The 24,189-nt window shown below is 43.4% G+C and overlaps 1 protein-coding gene across 3 annotated transcripts; it reads right to left on the bottom strand.

Moving 5' to 3' along the window:
* Positions 1 to 636: 636 nt before the first annotated feature.
* On the bottom strand, positions 637 to 24,189 carry TRAF1 (TNF receptor associated factor 1). Of its 3 annotated transcripts, none has more exons than XM_074608787.1 (11): positions 24,095 to 24,189; positions 17,356 to 17,577; positions 15,608 to 15,692; positions 12,681 to 12,779; positions 10,936 to 11,097; positions 7,348 to 7,419; positions 6,503 to 6,568; positions 5,348 to 5,785; positions 4,679 to 4,856; positions 3,949 to 4,097; positions 637 to 2,794 (listed from the first exon to the last, which is right to left on the bottom strand). In XM_074608787.1, the coding sequence occupies exons 1-11, from the start codon at positions 24,169 to 24,171 to the stop codon at positions 2,579 to 2,581; spliced, it is 1,764 nt and encodes a 587-aa protein (XP_074464888.1). In that variant the 5' UTR covers positions 24,172 to 24,189; the 3' UTR covers positions 637 to 2,578. The 3 variants fall into 3 exon arrangements, with proteins under 3 accessions (XP_074464888.1, XP_074464890.1, XP_074464889.1); XM_074608789.1 differs by lacking the exon at positions 24,095 to 24,189 and adding an exon at positions 19,070 to 19,360; XM_074608788.1 differs by lacking the exon at positions 24,095 to 24,189 and adding an exon at positions 18,634 to 18,669.

Raw genomic sequence — 24,189 nt, 5'->3', positions numbered from 1 at the left:
GTGCAGCAGTGCCCACCCCCCTGGCACCCAGGCAGAGCACACACCGCTAGCTTAATCTCCAGTAATTCTCCCAAAATCGGCCGCCGCTTCCCTCCTGCTCCGGCTGCAGTAGCCAGACGCGGCTGTGGAAAGCAGCTCGCTGTGCCGACCGTGCCACCATCCCTGTGCCCACATCCCCCCACGCGCTGAGCCCGGCCGGCGGGGGGTAGAGCCACGGGGGTCGGAGTCGTACAACCCTTCGCTCAATTTTACGGGTCAAACCCCCATTTATTGGGCGCTACGTCTGCCATACAAACACCAGCTTCCAGAGGCAGCGACAAGGTGACGCCGTGGCACCGACAAGAGATGCTTTAGGGTTCCTTCCCAAAGTTTCCAGGGATTTCCTGCAGGACCCAGGCGAGGCGCCTCGTCCCCTGCCCGCTGGCACCGCCAGCCCTGCGGGGCAGGGGGGTTATTTCGGGGGGCAGCAGCGCCCAGCACAGCCGGGTCCCCCCCGCGCTGGTGAACCACCGGGTGCTGCAGAAATGAATGGGTTCTGCGGCGCCGCTCAGCTGCTTCTACAGCAAACCACCCTCCAAGTCGCCCAATGGCCTATTTTGCAGTGAAAAATAACACAAAAACTTTTTTTTTTTTTTTAAGTTAGTGAGCTTTATTTAGGAAATAAATAAAATTGTAAGAAAATATGAATGATTGTAATAAATACAGCACTTGTCAAAATTACACAGCCATGAAAAGCAGAATATTTTTAGGCATATTACTCCAGTGTGGTTACAGGGTCTGGAACATTTTTGGAAAAATAAATTTCTGTCGCTGAAAAAACATTCTAAACATGGGAGAGAGAAAAAGAGAGAGAAAGAGAGAGAGAGAGACTGCTTCTGTGCGATGGCAAAGAATATCCAGTTCTTTCCCAAACAAGCCTTGATAGATGTTTGTTTATGGGGTGAGTTTTTCTGAAATTTGATACTTTATCACAACTAATTATTTTAAAGGATGCTGTCAAGATAGAAATGAGAGATTTGCAAAATCTCTTGTAGGCCAGCCGTCAGGCTGGAGGTTAGTCCCAGCACATGGCATTTCACCAGCTCTGTTAGACGGCGGCGGTTTCCATGGTTTGCAAAATATAAGTGGACAAACAGTTTCTCCTCTCCCTCCTCGCACAGCGGGCACAATATTGTCTGTCGGCTTTGTGTTTTCAGTTGAGCCACGGGAAATATTGCAAAGGGAAAATGAATAAAGTAATTGTGGAAAGGTCTTTAAATACACACCTGCCTCTCTCTGCAAGATCAGGCCCTGGGTTTGCACGCTGCAGCCCGCGGAACAGCTCGCAGCCCAGGACACACGAGCTGTACCGCGGAGAGTTCGCTGGAAATTCAGAAACTGCTGCACCCAACCCAAGCTCATCTCCACCGATTCTGTCAAACAGTGGTTAAGCGGGGAATGAAGGGGGCAAGGCTCGCTGCTTTTGGGGATAAAGTGTAGCATTTGAACTTTGCACGCATCCAGACATTTGCAAGCTGGACTTGCTTATAAAAAAAAAAAAAGATAAAATCATTCCTTACCTCTATTTTTAAAAGAAGACAAAACGATTTCTAGTAGTTACTTCTATTTTAGCGTGTGAAAAGACTTAAATATCAGAGCACATAAAAAGAATTAAGCAAGAAAAAAAAAATCAATAGTTTCTAATCACTTGCCTTGAAGGTTCAGGAAGTGACCGAACACTTTAAAACAAAGCTACTGAGGGGTCCTTACCGCCGCTTGGACTGGCAGCTCCGGAATTCCCAGGGTTAACGACCCTCAGAGCTCCAGGTCTGAAATGGGAAAGTCAAACGACCCCTTTGGAAATACCAGAGGCGATTTTCCCAAGGCACAGTGTTATCTGGTCACCGATTCCTGAGGCAACAGAACATCTCTTTACAGAGCACATAAATATAGGTCTAAAATAAATAGCAAGAAATAAAACATCCGGTATAAGGAATTCAAGCTACAAATGCTTTCCACAACTCACTGCTTTCAAGGTCATCAATAAGCACAAACAGAGACACCCGATCGGTGCTCCAGGGGAAGGAATCTGCCCTTGTCCCTGGTGGGGGAACAGCCAAAGTCCCCGGTTAGGGCTGCCAGCCAGCGCCGTCGCGCCGGTGCTCGCCCCGCACCTCCCGGGAAAGGCAGCTGCTGGGGAAAGCTCAGCTTCATCCCTCGCACCCCAGAAACACACCGACCCAGGGAAGGGAGCTGGAAGGGCGCTGGGCCGGGCGTTAGGAAGAACAGCGTCTGCAGGGGGGTGACTGCAACCTGCATCTACACCGGGAGCATCGGCTGTTTTGATGAAATAACCACAGTTCTCACTCGCAATAGCAGACTGGCGGGGCGCAGACAGCGTACTCGGCATGCTCGGCAGCAGCTAACTCCAGCAGGCAGATCCCGGCTGACGTGAACTGATTCGGTGGAGCACAGGCTCAGGCTCTCTGCATTTTGTGCACATGAAAACTAATATAAGGTCTCAAGCTGATGGGTTTTTTTCTTGTGGACGGATGAAGCTCAGTAGGTGATTTAGCAGATACTCCTATTTCAAGATTCACTAATTTGTTTCTATAATGCATTTAAGGAAAAGCGTGTCTTCTTTCACATAGGCATATTTAGGTGACTGTAACTTGGACAGAGGGAGGAACATGGGGCAGCCACTCGCAACATTCATATCATTCACTGGTCTCTGAAATGAAGCAGAAGTCAAGTCCGGGCGAAACGCATCAATAATATGTTCCCTGTTATTTTGGTCAAGCAACATAAATGTAACCTGAAAAACAGAACACGGCAATGATGAGTTATTGAACTGAAAAATAAACCAGAAAACATCAGAGACAGAAGTGCAAACCTCCAGCAAAAGCAGTTGGATGCTCTATCGATAATTAAGTACAAATTATAATCAATGTTTTGCAACCTGCAGGTTCTGTTAATGTGAACAAGGGGGACTGTACCAGTTCCCAGATGAAGTATTTAGAACTCTGCCACCCATAAAATAAAATTAAATAAAATAAAGTAAAGAATTCTTTCTTGGTAGAGAACTGCACAATCCAAAGACTTTTTTTCCTCTCTCTCCTGACAACTTAAACAAGCCCCGAGTTTGGTTACAGTCATTACATTCATTCTGTTATTGTGGTTTGGAATCAAAAGAAACAGCTCAGTGGCCTGTATGCAAATATGTAAAAGACACAACCTAAGTATCGGTATAGAATCTCCCCATCTCATTACCACTTTTATTAACTCCCTGTTCTTTAGGTTTAAATGTGAAATCCGTGTAATAATTTTTAATACATTGAGGATTCGGGACTTTGATTTCTATTTTTTTTGGCCGCTAAATGCTAGCAAGGCTATTTATATGAAAGGCTTACGGAATTATTACCACACGAAGGCAAGTGCTAGAACAGAGATCAGAAGCCCGTGCGTACTTTCACTGCTTTTTTAACCATTGTTGCCATTATCAGATTACACTTATACGATGAGAAAAAACAAGACCAGGATCACGTAAGACATCTATGGCACGTTTGTAAGTAGAACTCTAACCTCACGTTTCTGACACCTGTGCTTCAGGCAGCAAATCATAATTCCCTCATAAACTGAGATTATCTATGTATAGCAAGGGCCAGGAAAAAATGCGTCTCTGGCTTTAGCCCAGGTGGACGCAGGTTGGGAGATATCAAACAGCAGTGTTCTGGTGCTTGAAAATCCTACAAGGCAAAGCATGGAATCTCGGTAAAAGCAGCTTTCCCTGGGTGTAGATCACTCCATTCAGAGAAAAATTATTACCCAAGATGGCTAATAGCCATCAGAGAGGAAAACGGGAAAACGCTCCAACTTCCACTAAATTCCAGAGAAAAAGTCCCCTTGTGTTCAGTGGGAGAAGCGGTGGGTTTGTGCTCGGATCAGACACCAGAAGGTTGTCCTCCTTACCTTGTGTCTGAAAGGCCACGGGAGCAGAGCATCATAGTCTCCTTTCATGACAACAAAGAACAGGGACACGTGGGTTCCTTTTCCCGTCCCATCCCCGTTCAGATAAACCCTCAGACAGACCTTGTAGCCATACTTCGCAGTGTAGAAAGCTGAAAATCAGAACTCTTCATTAGCAAAGCCTCCTTTGAAAAAAAGACATAATGAGTGTTCTGACATATGGGAAAAGATAGCGTATGAGGTGTTTTGCTATCACAGAGATGAGAACAGGCAAATCAGCACACCCTGGAGATTAGAAGCAATGAAAATCCAGTGGTTGAAATACTTTTAGTGCCTCACGCCTCAGTGAAAATTACCTGTTATTAGCCACACAAGCATATTTTACCTAATCAAATTACTTCTCACATGGGAGATTACTGCGGCAGACAGCCACTCGGTACCGCAGGCACCAAGCCGTGGGTTAGACGAGGCGGATCCAGCAGATGTCACTGCAAGTAGCTGTGGCGGAGGGCAAATTGCAAAAGGAAAGCCCAGAACAGAACACAACCCTGTGGAAGAGCACACCACAGCTGTCCTGAAATACAGGCAGGACAGCATGAGGGCTTTGCATAAGCAGCATCTTAGTTTAAGGTGCTATTTGAAAGGATCTGTCCACATGAGCACCGTTGTAGAGAAATCAGTAGGTTTTCGAAAGGACTGGGTTTTGCTAACAGATGCATATGTCTTGTTTTACCTGGTGAATACAAACTGACTGCTCTTCCAGTCACAGAGTCTTGTAACTTCCTGCCAACATCCGTTATTTTCCACAGAAAGACCCCATCATAGGAAGCTTGCTCAGAGAACAGAAGAGTCTTATGAAGACTGCTCAGGCCTGCATCCTTCTGCGTCAGGCACCGGTGCAACTCTGCAATCTAGAAAAAACAAATAGCTTTCAATCAACCCCCCTCTCCAGGCTGTTGTGCTGCAGAAATAGCAGAATCGTTCTGGAAACCTCATGTTCTGGGGAGTCTCCTTTGATTTCTTCTTAAGCGACAGTTACATATCAACACATAAGGCAAACACCTGGAGAGATGGTTGTTTGGTCCTCCAGGCATAATGCTGCTTGAAGAGGATTTGTCAATTAAACAACTGTCGCTGGCTCACAGTACGATCATGGCAAATTGTGAACATTCAAAACTCTCAGGAATATCTAGGTACCTAAACACAGATTTAGGTAACAAATATTAGAGATCCTCATCTATCCAAAACAACAAAAGGACCTGTAGATGTGTCCAGAACTTAACACTTCACAGCTCAAATTCCTGTGCCCATCCCTGTCCTGATCTCTACACCACCTCTCTCTGATATGTGTAAATAGTTGTTAGCTATAGAACAAGCACACAGACAATGCTTAACTATTTACCTTCAGTTCAAGGCCTCGTATTACATTTTGATCGAGTTCACTCTGTCTCCGAAAGGCTGTGATTTCCAAATTAGAGGTCTCCACCTCTTTATTGAGCACTGCCACAATATTCTCAAACACATGCAGCTTATTTTCTAGCTCAGAAATCACTTTCTCCCTCACAAGTTGTTGCAGAACAGATTCATCCTCAGAAACAGAAGATTCAGGAAAACAGTCTACTTCCAGATCCCCATTGATTTCCAGCCCCCCCGGGATCTGCAGATCAGAGACGCTTTTTCCGGCACCATTCACATTCAGGTCTGACCGTGGGATGAAACCGTTTGCAGATTTGGCAGCAGTGCACAAGCTTGCCTTCAGTTGCTTTATGTGCTGCAGCAGAAGCAGCATGTGGGCCCCAACTGCAGTTTTTTCATGCTCCTTTATCTTCTCTTTGCTTCCCTGTAAGAAGAAGACGCTGTCAATACACTCTGCGTACAGCTACCATAATGGGCCTGGGGCCAAATCAAGCAACGTTCCCGTCCACTTCTTGGGAGAGACAGAGATGGAAGAACTGCGAGACAGAGGTCCAGCTACATAGCAGCCGACTCTCAGAGGAGACACGGAGCGAGCAAAACCAACAAGCCCTCCAACGATCAGTCTAGGCTACGTGTTAGCACGTGTACACGTGCTACGTAAAAAGAAAACTGCCTACAATTCCTGTGTTAAACAGGGTGCCAGGCAGAGTCCCAGCAAGATTCTCAAATAAGCCAATATTTAATACACCAGACAAGGCATCAGATGCCAACTGAAATGCAGAAAAGACCCGTTACTGTTTTAAGTGGCTTTACCCTGGAGGGAATATCCAAATCAGAGCAGAACAGCACATCTGATAAACCAGCAGAATTGTAATAAACATCTATTTTTATCTGAAGTGAATGCACAGTGCGAGATAAAGAGTATCACAGGCTGAACTGCACCTTACACCCGCTGTGTAACCATGGCAGTTCCAACATCACCTCTGCTGATCTACTAAAAGTGGGCAGACTTTCTCTCTTTCCTTAAAGATCTATTTAGATGGAAGCCTACTACCTTGAACACAACGGCTGGCTAGACCAGGGGCACAGTGCGGAGTTGTACACCATCTGAGACCTTCCTGAAGGCGGACATTTCACTCACCCTAAATGAACAGCCAGCTTCAGCAAAACGACATCCATCCTTGCTGATTAAGGGTGCAGGGCAGTTCTGTTGGGAAAAAAAAAGGAAAGAAGATAATCAAATAGCAATTGAAAAGGATTCTTTTATTTATCTGCAAACAACTAGGCCGCAATCCCAGCAGCTATAAATCAGGTTAATTCAACTCAAGGCACTACCGCTGCTTACAGTATCCAACCAGCTTGAAAATTCATTAGTAAATCAATCAAGAGTGTGGTTGATTGCAAGTTTCTTGCATGCAGCCCGACAGTGAAGTGTCCATCTAACAGACTCCATAATGATTTCACAAACCACAGTGATCCCCTAGTAACAACCTCTCATAAATAAGACGTCAATAAGCAAAGCGTCCCACCGCAGTGGATAACACCATGCACACAGCCACTCCAACCCTCTTCCTGCTCTTCCAGAACCCACAGAAGAGCTGTGTCGTACAGCACATCCTGGGAATGAATGGATCTATCAGACCAAATGCTCTGAGTGATATTCAGATTTAGGCCCCTTCACAACAAAAAGCATGTCTCTTCAAATATGTTGCTATACAGCGTCTTCTTGTGGGTCTCCGTGAATATTTGAAAGGAAAAAAACATTTCCCCATTTTTGTAAGATTAATTGAGAAGGTGATTTAATAAAGTTAATTGTGGGAGCAGGGAAGAGACGGTAGTCAGCAGAGCCATACTGGGATGTAAAAAGCATCCAGATACACTGCCATATCTGAAGATGTTCTCGGATGTTCATTTAATCTCAATGAACAAGTGATACTTTTATGAACTGAAATAAAGCCGTATTGCATTCACTCATCTTTTACCTACCTTTTCCTTTGATGGTGTTTCTGTTTGCACATGTTTTTGTTCCTTACACAAATTGCCTTCGCATGAATGTTCCTGTCATTAAAACAAGAAGAAAATAATTCAGTACATTATTAAAATCATTCAGCATCTTTATTTAGGAGTCTTTGAAACAAAGCTTTTGTTTGAGAACGCTATTCCTATTTTGGAGAAACTTGGGGGTTTGGGAGGCTTTTCTAGAAGAAATTCTGTGTTATGGAAGAAAAAGTTTACAATAAGTTTCCTACTTTCTTCCTGGAAGGTGTGGATTTAAGGACGAGTAAAGCAAGGAAGGAAGGATAACTTCCCCAGGAATGCTACAAGCCCCACAACACGCAGTGCAAAATCCTGTACCCCTGTCCAGAGAGTGCCCGCTCTGGGCATCACTACACAATGGGCTGCAGAGTTATCTGGCTTCTTTTTAGAGGAAATAATGTTCCGAAATTTGGGACTGAAGCACATCTGCGAAAAGCGGGTGCTGCTGTCCCCTGTACAATGAATTGCAGACTCGGAGGTTTCTCAAGCTAAGCCTCTAAACTGATTACTCTCCTTCTCAGCCTAGCAGGCGTGTTCAGTGACGGATCTCCAGATGCAATACCTGTTAAGTGAAAGTACAAAGTGTGATCTTTGGCTTATGGGGCCCAAAGCTTTTGGAAACTACTTACAGATGCTCTGCAAGGTCACCCTGGGAAATCTGATACGAGATTGGCAATGTGCAAGTCTTGCCCAGTTCAAACCATAGTTATGCGCGCACACGCACACATATGTACACACACATATATACACAATGACGTGCAGGTGGATTACAGAACAGAACGCAAATATACAGGAAACCCAAATATAAACTCTTCTTGCACTGACTTCATATAGTTTCCTTAATGTGCAGACCCTTCTTGCATCCTGCTTATTAATATTTTGAAGGCTGGAATCCAAATTTTCCATCATGATGTGCTAATGCAAAATGCATTACCGCTAACACGGGACTTCCTGCCATTTCTGGCTCCAAGAAGGGTAAAGTAATCCTCCTGCCATTGGTTCATACAACGGTAATATGTGTACGTAACACAGCAACTGTCAGCTTTCAATTCATACTGTTCAGGGGAGCTGTCTTTAATCTTTACAAACGCCTTTGCATGCCAGTACATTTCCTATAGCAGTCTAGAAATTTTTTGACAAAGCCGTTGCAGCAACCCTCAAGTCTCCCCTGCAAAGAATCCTAAGGTTTCTCTTTCCGTCCTCAGAAATACAGCCATAAGTTTTTCTCACTCATTTTTAATAGCCTGTACCTCAGCTATTGCACAAAGTATGCCTTTATTTTCTTCCTTTCTGCTATTTGACTCCTTCAGATCGCTGATTTCTTGAGGGGGGAGAGGGGCTGCTAAGAAGTTTCTTTAAAATATGGAAATACAAAAATCACAAGACCAATAACCAATTGGCTAAGAGGGAGAGAGCAAGAGCAGTGCTCAAAACTTACTATTTGCTCCCAGAGGATTGTGGATACATGGAACACGCACAAATAATCAAAATTTTTATGCCACGTAACTGCAGATTTACTAAAGCAGATCATGTAACCAGCAAAATTCCAATTTTACAAATCCTAACTAAGGCAGGCAGAGAAAGATCAACATCTCAAGGCCAATCCCCTGCTTGGTTGCCAAGGTTTCCTAACCAAAAAATTAATTAGATGATAGCTAGCCGGAATGAGTGGGAGGAAAACAGTTCTTTATTGCAGGAAAATGGAGCCCGCTGAGGTGGATCTGCCGTATCACAGACCTCTGAAAAGAGAAAGGTGCTCAGGGAACGCTCAGGCAGCTCAGGTTTCCTCCTCCAGTCTCCCTACAGCACTTCCAGAAGGCTGAAAGATTAAGTGTTGCCACCTTCTGGTATTTACAGTCTCTCTGAAACATACGCTGAATTTAGCACTGGTAAAATGTGCCTGGGTCCAGATATTCTTCTCTCTGTAAGAGTTAGTAAGATAGGAAAAGCACAGGCAAAAGCTTCCCAAGAAGCGTGTTTTAGCAAGAGCGCCCTGTTCTTACCCCAGAGGGGCTGTTACCCCCATGTTGAGTCACTCTTACAGCTCAGTATTTGGAAAGGCATAAATTTGTGACAGTTACGACGTGCAAAGCTATCCACTACTACTTACTTCAGGCTAGACTTACTTACTTCAGGCTAGATTTTTGAGATACTCACAACCCTCCTGCCACATAGGTCTTATATCACTATGCCCCCATTCCAGGACAAAACTCCAAGGCTGGCAATTATTCTCTTTAAATCATCTGGAGGAAACAATATTCACTAGGTTACACCCCAAAGGAGTGTTGCCCCAAGAACATTTTCTGTGTTAACAGAGCCCACAGGGTCAGAAGTTATGTGGGTTTGGGACGAGAACGTTTCAGAGCTTTCAAATGAAAACACGCACAGCAGCGTTAGCAGGTGTGGGGCATCTCTCATTCATGCGGCTATTGCTTTGGTCCAGGGGTTTTTAATCACAAAACGTCCTAAACAACAGATGAGGCACTTGCATCGTGAAGCTGAGAAGCGGTGCCACTGAAGCTCTATCTTTGGTAATCTCTGCATATAAGAACAGATATTTTTCTATCATTTCTCATCTGCCCCACCACACCGCTTCCTCCTTCAGCAACACAGAAGAGTTTCTACTCGCTCACTTTATGCCCTCAGACCACTCCCAGAATTTGTACCGTGCTGCATCTACAAAAATGGGTAAAAATAAAGAGCACCTCTTATTTAAGTTAAAATGAACGTATAAAGGTACTTACAATCTGCAAGTCAGTAACACGTAACATTGTTCTGCTACCGTAATTTCAAGCATTGACCAAGAAAGTCATTACTTGCAAGGAAGAATGCAATAAGTTTAGTAACACAAACTTCAAAGTTTTATGATCAACTACAATCTTGGGGGCAAAAAAGGTTGTTTTGAAGAGGATTTTGAGCAAATGCTGGGGACAGCCCAGTGTTACCCTGTGTGTATATATGCACATACATTTTGCAAGTCCCTGTCCCAACAGTGGGAAAGACAACTTAACACAAAAAAATATAAAGTAAATATGTTTAAATAGTCACTGAGAAATTTCTGACAGATTCGGAGTATGCTCTTCCTGGTCTATATGGACACTGCTGCTAATTTGGAGAGTCATACCTGCTCAGATCTAATAGAAATACTATCTGACAAAAGCATGCCTTACAAATTTGTGGGCAGTTTTAGTCTGAATAAAACTCCATCCACTTTCAAGATCTCTTCCCTGCCCGCTGTCTGTGCTTCTTACCTACCTGATATTGGGACACATGCTTTGAGAAAGGAGCTAGAACCTGGGCTGCCCAAGCCCTGGATGAGCACACAGGTATCTCCCTCTCTGTTTTAACATCACAAGCAGACTATCAAATCCAGCTCATTTTCCCCTCCAACACACGTGTGGAAAAATTCGCTAACTCAGGAAAACTAAATATTCTCCAAGTGCACTAGCATTCATGAAATCAGGATGAAAAATGTCATGATAGATTATTTAAGCCATTAATATAAAGGCCTCATTCGAAACAGAGAAATGTTCTTACTTGGTATTCACTACTGGATAAGCTCCGCTTACACTTCTGACACATTGTCACATTATTAGCACATCCATTTTCCAAATGATCTGCAAGTTTCTTTCTCATCACCATGTGTCCACAACCAGTGTGACAAGGGATTAAAGCATATTCACATAAACTCTGATGCTCCTGGAAGTAAAAAGTTAGAAACCACAACGTAAACTGCAGATACACATTTATCTATCAATGCTCTCCATTCTGCCAGCCCAGATCTTCGCTTTGCATTTCTTCTAAGCTTAGGTAAAGTCCCACTCCACAGTGTTACAGAGATTACTGGTGAAAAATTCACCAACTTTACTGGGGCTTTTTTTTTAATTTTTAACTTAAAAAAACCCCAACAACAAACAAAACTTTTGATAAATTTAAACATATGGTCCCCCTTGAACTGTTTCTCTCTAGTGCTTTTGTTTGAAAGTAACATGATCCTGGTCCCAGCTTTTTCCCTTGTCTTAGAGGATCCCTAACTTTTAGCCTGGGGGGTTTTGGGGTGGTTTTTTGGTTTTGACTTTTTTTGTGGGGTTCTGTGTTGTTTTTTTTGAGCCCCGAGACCATCCTGCTCTGGCTGGTAGGATGAATGTGGTTTGTCTGCTGCCATCTCTGCAGAGCATAAAAGAATGGACATCTGACAACTTCCACGCAACAATTAGGATGCAACGCTTACCTATATTCAAAATAACTTTAAAACGTTTCCTTTCACTATTTTCATCCTCTCTTCTCAACAAAGAAAAATCTCAGCATTACTTCTTTCATAACTACATCTAATGGGTCTACTTTCAGATTCTTAAAAACACAGTATTTCAATAAAAACTATTTACACAGACCTCTTTACCGAAGCTTCTGCGGGCACTGTGTCACAACTGATTTTGTCGTTAAAGGGAGATGACTGTCCCCTACAGAACAGGCTCAGAAATGCCAATTTGAATCACACGCCCAACTCTCAAATCAATTTTGCCGTGTATTCATGCTGAGAGGGGCTCCAATTCTCAAAACTATGAAGCTAAGCAAACTGAGTAGATTTTTCCTCAGAGGAGTAAACTCAAATAAAAAATTTGTGCAAAATTATCAAAGAAAAGGCAGCAGCACCTCAGATGCTTATTAGATACGCAGTCACACAAGGTACATAGCAGACTCCCTGTTATAAATGCAGAAAGACCCTCTGTTCCTGCACCAGGGGACCAAAATAGAGCTGCTTTAATATCAGAATTATCTGCATTTCTTCATTATTCTAATTTGAATGGCAGATTCACAGACCTAGCTCATTTAAATATTTTACCTGAGGCACTTCACATCAGTCTGAAAAGAATGATGAACACATTCAATCAATAGGAGTAATTTACGTGGGAGGAAATGATTTCTTCTATAAAAGCACACTAAGGATATTGCCTATAACAAAGTCCTGGAGACTGAAGTATTCTGGTCTGTCAAAATCTACTTGCACTTAAAAAATAAGTAAACCCACAGGGAAAAAAAGGCATAGCTGATGTAAATTTGTGCAACATGAACTTCACAGTCATTCAGGATGTTCTGGATTTGGTCAAAGCCCTACTAAAGTTAATGGCAAGTTTTTAGAGACTCTGTTGGTATAAATCACGATACCTTTGCTGATTCTAATGACACATTAATTTGTGTTTGCTGAGAACCTAGTTTCATTGTCTTTCTGTCCCCATTCAACTAAGAGCATGTTAATTTAAATAATCTGCCTTTAAACGTACCTCAAAATTTTTCATGATACCAGACCAACTGCATCCAAGGGTCACACAGTGTACTTTGAGTTCAGAAATCTCTTTATTAATGGCAGCATCACCAAAAGCCTGGAAAGTAAACACAGTAAGGAAAAAAACACTGGTCAGAAAGTACTCCAGCATGTATTTTTGACATAGGAATAAGATGACTGTGTCAAAATTTCAGATCTTGATAAATCCCTATTTTTTTTAAATTTACTGTACTGCCATAAGACTCTCTAACCTAGCAAGTTAATCTTAGTGTAGTAGAAGCCCAAATAATTATTAAATAATTTCTTTCTTATGGTTCAAAAATAAACTATTTGATGTGATATAAATTTACTGAAAATATGCCTAGTCAACCAACTACAGCTATTATTTTAAGTTTCTTAAGCCTTTCTTCTTATTTTCACAGAAGCCTGAAATATGTCACATGCAATGAACGTGCTGACAGGACCCTGACTACAGGGTGCTGCCATGTGCCACTCTTAATGACTGCATTTCATTATTGGGGTCATTAACACCTCCTAAACGTGCTGCAGAGAGGACTCCAGACTGTTCTGCAGTGAGAGTACATTTCTCAGACCATGGCTGTTTCTATTTAGTATGGCACTGTGCGCTGAAGAAATGTAAACCATATGTGAGCGGGGGTTTTTTGCAGTACGTAGATTTTTTTTATTACGTTAACCACGAAAAATTGTACTATTATTATGTAAATTATGAAACACTACAGACTTTTTAAGATTACATCTTGCACAATCAAAATAGGTACACTGACACAAGAACAAGCCCTACTAAAGTTAAGAGCATGGTTTTAGATACTCTGTTGGTAAGTACTCATCCCAGAGGACTGCAGGTGTCCCACGCAACAACACAGAGCAAGGCAAGAACTCGGGGTGGGGGGAAGCCTTACAAATAGAGAGAGGAACGTATTTACAAATGATGCCCACATTTCAATAAAGTTACTGAAATTCTACACAACGAGCTAAAAAAATAAGCAAACAAAATTATCAGAATCAACATTCCTGGTTGTTTTTTTTTTTATCTATATACAAGATGTTTGTACTTACCTATATTTGTCACATTAAATCACACAAAAGAAGCACAGCCAATTCTACGAATGGGAACAATGAGACAGATTTCTGTATGCAGAGTCTCATAGAAACTCATTTCCTAATCTCAGCCTGCAAGCAAAGTCCACAACTTTGCACACAAATTGCAAACAACTCCACAAACAAGGAATTAAAAAATAATCATGTATGTTGCACAAAACCATGTATGGCTCCATCTGCATGTATGGAAGAGTTTATGTAAAAAGCTAGCAATCAATGTACAATTAGTGAAAGCATACCAGCCCCATCCTCTAAAACATTCTAGTCTAATTTATGAGCAAAATCAAAGAAAAAAGAAATTCAAGTTATCAGGCATATGGTGGCTTTTTCCCCCTGTGTCATAAGAGAAAAACTCCAGGAATTTCCTGACGTTACAAAATAGATCATTTAAAATACATTTAACTACAGGGACAGTCCCAGCAGAGCATGGGTTTCTTACTGCTATGTGCATTCCCTGTGCTTTTTGTTTCACATTTGTAGTCGCTAAATCATTACGGACACTACTCCATAAAAGACAAGGCAGGAAATCCACATCTCTTCTTTGATCTGCACAGGTCACTGCTTCGAAATCTTCACCTGCGCCTCTGCCTTCTTACCTGGGAACCTGAGGTTGCACAGAACTTCTTTAGGGACCCGAGTCAGACCCTCATACAGTAAATGGGATAACTCTCACTGACGTAAAAGTGCTCTGGGTCATCTGGACTCCCAACAGGCACAAGAACCTGCTCAGGCAGACCAGGCTGCAGAAGCGGGGCCCTGTTTGCAACAACCCACCCACAGATTTTGCAGAAAGTCCCGGCAGACTTAGTGAGAATCCCACAGCCGAGAAATCCCAAAGTTATAAGAGAACTGACAGTCAACATAGAATAAGTTCATAAGGTTTTAGCTGTACCTATTTGTGGTTACATGATGCATGAACTTGTTACTGGGAAATTTTTGCAGAATTGAGGATTTTTTCTGAGATATTACCAAGTTCAGCATCAACTACAGATTCATTAGTTTGCTGCAGCTGCTTTCTAAACTTCACCTTTTACCTCACTGCCAGATGCCTAGTGGGTTTCGGTTTTCCCTAACAAATTTAGACAGAATGTGTGTCTCTTGGTATTCATGCATGTAGTCAGAAAGGAGGGAAAAAGACAAGCTGGGACTGAGCCCTGCGGTCCAGTTTTATTCAGGATATAAAATAGTGCAGTGGTCTGTCTGGAAAACCACACAACATCAAAAGAGATCTGCACTGCTGAATTACAGATGAAACGTTTGCCAGTGCATAGTTTCTATCAATTATTATGTTCAGCTCTATGTCTTCCATGATTTCCTCCAGATACCCTGGCTGTCACAACACTTTCTAGGCCGTTCAGCTGGCTAGCCGGCCGACACTCTTTTTTTTGCTTTAAGCATTTTGCTCCACCTGTAAGTTTGGTAACATCTTTCAAGGCTAGAGAGAACCATGAGATTTGAAAATCCACTAGGATACTTACTGAGGATAGTAAGTAACAGCTAAGACAAATTATTACGAGTAGGAAAGCACTGGTTACTTTGAGACAATAAAAAGATAATTATATGGAAGAGTGCGGGATTTTATGCTGCAGAACCTGATGGGCTTGGAAAGTCCTCGGGCTGCCATTATACTTTTTTAAATCAAAAACTGTGGGAAATCCAAATGACTAAAGCATAAGTTAGAATGTGTAACTATCACTTGCCATCACATTTTATACTATTCCCTCCCAAACTGTAGTCCAATAAGGATGATAGAGTTGCCCAGAGAATGGTTAATGATAAATTTATGAACTGTGAACTACAACTTACCCTTTCTTCTGCCAATAGGCTTCCCTCGCTTAAAGTGCTGGGATCTTCCTCTTTACATTTCTGGCAAATCGCATTTTTATTGGTTCTGGCAAAAAGAAAGAAGAATGAAATGACAATCAGTGTACTGTAGTTTAGGATGTCTTTGTATAGACACTGACACAAACAAAACCACGGAAATCGTAATTTCCACTCAGAATCCATAATCCTTGTTCATTAAAGGGCCAATTCTTGAACACACTGATGTCAAAAAAACCCCGCTGTTCTATTCCTCAAGAGTGGGACTAGGCCCATAAATCTTATCTGTATTGCAGCAAAATAAGAGCAGCCTGGGAACCTATTTATCTCATGAATTATGCAAAAACACCATGTAGGAAAGGTAACATGAAAACTAAAGTCTTTTAAAACACAGAAAATGCCCATTTTCCCAAGATAGATATATGGACTTCAAAGTACAAAGATCTAGTAGAACCAGTGCAGAATTGAGTTCTAGACAGTTAACATCCTACTGCACCTAAAAAAGGTTTTGATCTACTCTCAAAACATTTAGCATAGAGTTTTATATAGGAAAAGCAAAAAATAAAACTTTACTAGAGGTGTTATTTCATTCCCAGTGCTGTTTAGCATCCAGGCAAATAATAGACCAAGAAGTTCATCAGAAAAGCATCGAACCAACCGGAGCGTAACTAATTTCAAACTGTCCTAATTAGCTTGTTTGAGCCATTAGACTCGTTTGAGTCCAACTATAAGACTCTAGTGGGAAGATGTAACAATTCTGGCTATGTTCTGCTGACAGTTTTCTGAATTTACAGTTTATGGAGCTTCATTAAGGGGCCTTTTTCTAGATTTACAGTAACAGATTTACAGTAAGTTGGTGAAATACATAAATTTCAATACATTTTTACATTAATATACACTGATCTTCAAATCACAAGTGGCCAGTGCATTGACTCAGCTTTTCAGGTGCCCCACACTGTGATCAGAGCTGGGACTGCACAAACTAGCTTACTAATAACGTGAACTGGACTACACAAACTAGCTTACTAATAACACCCATGAGAAAGCGCAGTTAACAGGCTTTAGACTTACTTAGCCAGTACTAAAACCCAGACCCTGAATCTTGACAGCTGCTGTTTTCCAAAATTTCACAGCTAAAGTCAGCTCATATTCATGGCACTGTACTGCAGTTTCACCTCTCACCTGCAGGGCAGACAGAACCTTTTCCAAAGGCTCTGGGTCAAGGCATAATTGTTGAAAGAAAAGGCAGGATAGAAGCAGCTAATCAATCACAGCAAATTTCCACCTAGCCCCTGGTTTTGGGGTTCTCCAGGACAATGGCTGTCATTGTTTGTCACTAATGGCAGCAGCACCTTAACATGTAGTGACCCAGCTGAGTTATTAAAAATAAAACTCTAAGATAATGTTCATTAAAATCCTATAACATCACTTAGCAAAGGACTGTAAAGTCCCATGGAAGTATTAAGTCAGCCTTGCACTAGTTCTTCAAGGTTAAATCCGTATCATTATCTTACACTTACACATAGAAAGACTGACATCTGTCAAACCCAGTAACAAGAAGGAGGTGGAGAGCAGCCTGCCGTCCACCACAGGCAAGTACCACCAGATGGTAAAGTGACAGTGATCCAGCGGGCCAGGTAGCCACAGAGTCATCTACTGAGCACAGTGGCACAACGCAGCCCTCAGGAGCGCTTGCAGCCACAGGGGTGTGACCCTCTGTAGCAAGGACCTACCGTGCGATCCAGGAGAGGCAGGCTGAGCAGTACCTATGCCCACAGAGCGTTTGCAGGGCTTTCTTCAGAATGTTGTTGCAGTTGCTGCACAGGTACTTCTGATCAGGCACATCCTCACAGATGTTAGTGGGATATCCAAAAGGAAATTCATTTTCATCAGGAGAAGAGCCGGGGATGTCCTGCGGGCCTCTGGTTGTTTTCTCAGCCATTTGAAGTAAATTACTGTCAGAGATAAGAAAAAAAAATAATAAATAGGAACTCAAACAAGCAGGCACACGCTCACCTTAATCTGAGAGAATATATCAGGCATCAAAGTCCACAAGCAGCTCCAAACCTGTGCAGTAACCTAGTGATCTGTTTAATTGAGTCTGTAGCTGACATGCCTGACTAAATGTCACAGTGGGGTTTGACTATTACCAGCAGGAAATTACTGTACAGATTTAAAATTTCCCTCAAACACAACATGAAAATGGACAATATATTATAATGAAGGGTTGGGGTTTTCTTTCCAGAGTTTTTTAGCTTGTAGAAAGTTGAAGTAAATACTGACATCATCTCAGAGTTACAATCCCAGTGGTCCATACCACAGAGAATTATTTCCTGAAGGGTAAATCCCCAACCACCTTCAATTCCCAGCAGCCAAAATTCACGATTACACTTTATAGATGCAGAAACTAAGCAACTGAGATGTTTCAGTGGCTTTCCTGAAGTCATAAAACTAGTGGCGAAATGAAAAAGGAAAACTCAAGTCCATAGAAAGCTTAACGCTTGTGCTCGAGCCAGATACACCTTGAGCCGCACACGCCAAGGTGTTGTGCACATTCAGTATTGGTTTGGTTAAGAGCTGTGCAGTTGAATATTTTCGGACATACAACCCAAACTGATTCCGGTGTCTCCACAGTCGCTTGTAAAGTTCAAAAAAAGTTTTCACACAGGGACCTGGCGCGGTTTGATCCTTTATAAATCTATTTTTTCCCATAACAGTACTGACACACAATAACCTATCTCAATGTTGTCAAAAGTGACAATGGCTACCTAGTCTCTCAGAAACTGAAGGCAGACTGCCTGGGCCAGGCCAGGCATGGGGACAGGGGTGTGACTGCCACACGGGGCACGGGGCATCCCCCGCATTTACAACACCCCTCTTTGAACAAACAGCATTTTCTGCCGCCTGGCTTAAGCAATTCCTTGGCTTCTCCAGGCATGTGACGGGTAGCTTAGCAACAAACGCAGGGGCTGCTCAGCCAGCCAGGAACCATAAATTAAAATCTAATGTACACTCAATGTGCACCCGATGGTTAATGAAGCCGTCTCAGAGATGTCGTTGGTTGGTACCCAGGTGAGGACGGGGCAGATGAGAAACCGCCGGCCGGTGTCGGCTGGCCGCGCTGACAGGGCCCGTCGCTCCCGTGGGGCTGGACGCCCCCGCGGGTGACACCCATAACGCCCGGTAAAACGGCCGCCCCGGGGCAGGGAGCGGCCGCGGCGGGCCCGGCACCCTCCATCCCCGTCTCAGCCCCGGGCAGGCAGCACCGTTCCCGGGGCCGGACACCCCCCCTGCCCTCCGGGTGCTCCCCGGGCCGCGCTGCGGGGACCGGGCCCCTGCGCGCGGGGAGGCCGAGAGGGGCCGCGGCCGGTGCCCCCTCAGCGGGCGGGAGGCGCCCAGGCCGCGGGCGGCTGAGGCGGGGCCCGCTCTCCCTCCCGCTCCCCTTACCTGAGCCCAGGGGCGGCCCAGGCCGCGCCGGGCCCCGCGGCGCGGAGCGGAGGGAGGGTGACGGGTGAGCGGGGCGGTGCCGGCCCCGGGGCGCGGAGCGGGGCGGCGGCGGCGGTGCTGAGCGCGTTCGGGGCCGCCCGTGCCGCCGGCAGAGGAAATGCAACCGGGCGGCTCGTCTGAATTTCGGCGACTGCTGCCTCGCTCAGGCCGGGAGGAGCGGGAGAGCCGAAATGCGCCTCCGGGGCACGGGCGATGCGGCCTGCGCGGGCCGCGGGGGAGCGGCCTGCCCCGGGCCGGGGGAGCACAGCCCGGCTCCGGGCGGCCGCCGCGGGCTGTCCCCAGCCCCCGGGAGGGGGGACCGGCACCGACCCAGGGGGATAGGGATGGGGAACTGACTAAGGAAAGGCCCGAGGGAGTAAATTCCCCCCAGGACAGCTGAAACGGAGAGTCTGCGCGCGTGGCTGGTTCCTGAAAGTGGTGTCATTATGGCTATCCGGCCCTTTAACTCAGACAGAAACTCCTGCCTACCCAGAGCACTGTGGCCATGAAAAATGTCCCCTCCACGCCTCTGCCTGCTCGGGGAAACCCGCCACCCCCGGTAAAGCAGCGGGAGGCTTGATTTTCCTTCTGAGCCCTACAGGAACCTCCAGTGAGCCTCTGCCTCCCGCTCCGGCTGCCCTCAGCCGCAGATCATATTTACAACCCAAAGCTAACACAAGGCAAGTTAAGTAATGTATGCAAATCCTTTTAAGATGCTCGCAGAGCAGTGAAGATTTCTACAAAGGGAGGTTTCACTATCAGAAGAAGGTCCTCTTTTCCCCTGAGAAATTCGCTATGAAATCACATGCGGCAACCTTGTCTACTAGGATTCGGTCAGAAGAGAGAAAGTTGCAGATGCAAATCTGTTAGCTCTTCCTTGTGAAACAAAATTGGGGAATACCACTGGGGGTGAGTCCTAGCTGAAAATTAAAAATAAAAAGCGGAGGTGGTTCCCTAGATGGTTCGCTTGGCTTGTTACTCTGCTGCATTTACAGGAGTGTTCACATCCAGGCACCTTGTGAGTGCGTGAAAGTTGGCGAGGAGGTTATTATTCACCACTGTCTGCCTGAGGTCCAACACATTCCTGCGTTGTGTGTGCACAGATACTAGTTGCACATCTGGAACAGCTGCCCTGGGTGTCTGCACCCCGACGTGATCACAGATTAGCAAATACAACACCAGACAGACTACAGCTATATTGAATAATAGATGGGAAGGAGGGCAGTGCCCGGGATGGAGACATAGCCCTCCTTCACGTGAGTGGAGTATATGCTGTAGTGCTTTGTTGCATTGCTAAGAGAAATGCTGGAATTAATTCCAGAACTTTTTTCTCCTCACATTGTTATAAACAGCTATGTTCATGTTTTCATGAAGAAGCAAAGAATATCCATAAACTTTGTTCACGCAGCTGTTTGTTTGTGTGATTCAGCTCTTTTGTTTGCCTCTGATAGAACATCATTCTTTTTCATGCGTCCCTCTGCTACACACATACTGTGCTTATTGATGATTTCCCAGAAAAAAATATCCATTAAACTTCTAATTTTTTGGCTCATAAAGGACAATGTCAAACAAAGCAGGAATAAACATCTTTCTAGACTTCAAAAGGGCGGTTCAGTTTAAAACTAAATACACCTAAGGAAAAAACCTCTAAAAAGATAGCCAGGTCCATGGGTAGGATATATATTTATCCTTTATAGAGCTGATATACTCAAAGTCTTTGTAGACACAGTAAAAATTAATCTTGTCAGTATACAGTACTGTGAGGATATTAAAAGCACCAAGCCTGGCACTGTTTGCAGAACAGACGCTAAAGAAACCCATAATGCTACCAGAAAACAGGATGAAAAATGTTTATACAAAATAATCGAGATTGCAAATTTCAATCATTTTTGCGGTAAATTGAAAATAACAGGAAGTATTAGAAATATCCTCAGAACACAGTAAGACTGTGCCTGGTCTCGTTAAGGCTGCGGAGCTTTCTCTGCCCTTGCCAGCTCTGCTGTCTGTAACAGAACAGACTTCACTGCTGTGCAGCACGGGCAATGGCTTGTCGCAGCCGTTCGCTACTTCATTCGTGGGACTTGGAGCCAAATAATGATCATCTTCTGGTGGATTTTTAATAATAAAAATCCCATTCTTGCAAGCAGTTTATCCCAAAAGTTTCCTACATTTATGTCCACAATTTCTTTAACTGTTTTATTAAAAATTCACCTGTGCATCAAATGCTATTTTCCACCCTGTAGTCCCACGGGAACCAGGATGCAAGACCGTTTCCAAAAGAAGAATTTGTTAGAAAATCCTTTATGTACTTTCCCGTGAATTGGACAGGCTTTTGACAAGTGACAGGATTTTCTTCTGAAGCTTTAACAGTTTAAAAATGCTGATGCAAAGGAAAGCGTGGTTATAGAGGGAAGCAAACATAAGGCTGATGGAGCCAACTGCAGAGTCAGTGTTAGGTATCCCCATCTGGCTCACTGCCATGCATCACTGGAGTGCTGCTGGATAAACCGCTCACCTAGTAAACGCTTCCACCTTCCTCTGTAAAGAGGGAATAACATTTGCTTCCTTTTGTAAAACACTTAGATCTCACCAGATGAAAAGCATCGTGTGCAGTGCAGTAACGCTGTCACAGCACAAGAAAATGACTAATTTAGCAATGGGGGTGTGCGGTTATCTGATCGTGTACAGCCACGGTACCTGCCTGTGTAACCTTTTTTAAGAGCTAGGTTGTTAATATGATTTGGCGATAAAGTTGTGGAAGAGGAAAAGGATGTCAGTTTTATTAAATTTATTATTTTATTCACCACTAAGGGTGCTGAAACCCTGGCGCAGGTTGCCCAGAGAGGTGGTGGCTGCCCCATCCCTGGAAACATCCCAGGCCAGGTTGGATGAGGCTCTGAGCAACCTGATCTAGTTGAAGATGTCCGTGCTCATGGCAGGGGGTTGGACTAGGTGGCCTTTAAGGTCCCTTCCAACCCAAACTATTCTATGATTAGTACAGTTATTTTTAAGGCTTCCAGTTTAAATGTCAACATCCACCTATGCGAGCGAGAAGACATTCCCTACCAGTACTTGTAGAATCACATGTAAAGTCTCCTCGTTTCCACTTCCTTCTCTCTACTTCTCTGTGCTATAAATATATTTGTAGGTGCTCTAAGTGCAGAGTCATCAGGGCCATGTATTAACTAGAGTTAAAAGTCTATGGGGAAAGTGGGATACAGTCTTAGTAGTCCTTATGGCCTGACACATTTGCTTCAGTGTTTTATGATTAGGGTTATTAAAATTCATGGCAAGTTAATCTGGCACAAGCAGTTTCTGCCAGGATGTGAGTTAACGTCTGAAAAAGTTTTAAAAATATTTCTGGATATGGCTTTTTAAACATTCAGAATATAAAGATATGTAAGTTAATAATTTCAGAAAGATCAGTGTTACACCAGTGGGTCAGTTTCTGTTCTGCCCCTATGTGCCTCCTGCTCTCTGTGCTGTTATCTTGCTCCTTTTCTTTTGCTTTGAGACTTCTCGAAAGTATTACACCTCTGTCTTAAAAGGTGCTGAATTACACAAAGAAACTAAAGATAAGTTTTTGGTACTTTCCAAACTAGAGAGATTTCCTCTGGTAAATTTCCCCCATATGAGATCAGTTAACTGAAAACAGGATGTGGCTCAGAGAGAGATTAAAATGTGAAGCTTAACTTTATGGTAGAGCCATTCCCCCAGTGCTTAGCATTGCAGTGCACCGGTTTACTATTTAAGGTGAATGATGATTTTTACATCCAAGAAAAAAAGCTCATAAGGGAATATATTTAATATGAGTATTATCTTTTCAAAATAATCCAAGAGTTTGATTTTTTTAATGAAACAGATTTCTTAGTACATTTAAATATGGAATTTAGGCTCAGATGCTAAGTGTTTTAAAGATTGTAGTCAAAGCGCAAGTAGTATTTCCAGGGCTCAGAATCTCTTTTCAGAGAGATCCTTGAGATAGGGATGTCTCATTCTATGAAAACATAATTTTCAGTTATTATAAGTTATCTGGAAATGCGCACATGTTCTAGGAAACCCTGAAAAATTGGTAAAACACAGGAAGGAAAACTTGTTAATAAAAGATCCAGTCCCCATGAGATGCAGTACTTCTAGGAACCGGAGCAGAGTGCTCCAAGTCAAGATTCGTGCCTGGTCATAGCTCTGATATTAATTAGTTCTTTAACCTCTAGGCTGTAACTTCTTTTCTGACTTAAGCTCCGCAGGAAATAGGAGTACAACAGAGTAGCTGTGAGATTTCATCAATTCATCTTCAAGATTAAAAAAAAACCATGAAGAATCATGAAATTTGATATATTGTTATTCTCAGCAAACTTGAGAGCTTTGCCAAAATTCAGTCTCTTGTCTACAATAAAATCTTTTGAAATGTTTTTGTTATATCTGCCTGTGCCTACTACCAGTTGTAGCTCTGCTTTGTTATGGTGATATCCCGAGGACCCAGCCCAACTCATATTACAGGAGCTGGAAAGTTTTCCACTAACTTCCACAAGAGTCGGACTGTAATCCTCAAAGAGACATCAGGAATCAATTTTATTTTTTTTCTTCATCCCAGCTCTGCCTCAAGATTTTTTCCAGAGTGTGTTCCCTGTGACATAGTAGTATCCTCAGCTTCCTAGTTAGTTATTTATTTATTTTTCAAATAATAGATGTTCTGGAGCACCTCTTCAGCATTTGTCAGAAAAAAAGCACCCATAAAATGGACACTATATACCATTTATCTTATTTCAGTCACTCACTAAAGCAGTTCCCACAATACAAGCCAAGGAATCACCCTCGAGAGAAGAGTCTGGAGAAAAGTGTTTCTCTCTCCCATAGTGGCCTTGATAGTTTCCTACAAGCAACACTACTCCAGAGTAAAATATCAATAAGAGATTACTGCCTCTGATTTCAGGCAACCTAACTAGGCAGATCTTCTTTACATTAAGAAGCTTCTTGGTGGCATACCTGTCTCGGTCACCCTGTCTCCGTGTCAGGACAAAACACAGGGTACAGACGTGTAAAGCCGACACGGACCAGTTCATGACAGTTTCACCAGATGA

The sequence above is a fragment of the Larus michahellis genome, chromosome 15, assembly GCF_964199755.1.
Source record: "Larus michahellis chromosome 15, bLarMic1.1, whole genome shotgun sequence".
In the NCBI taxonomy this organism is placed as follows: domain Eukaryota; kingdom Metazoa; phylum Chordata; class Aves; order Charadriiformes; family Laridae; genus Larus; species Larus michahellis.
Note: the sequence above shows the minus strand (reverse complement) of the source record. Positions and strands in the feature narration are given on the sequence as shown.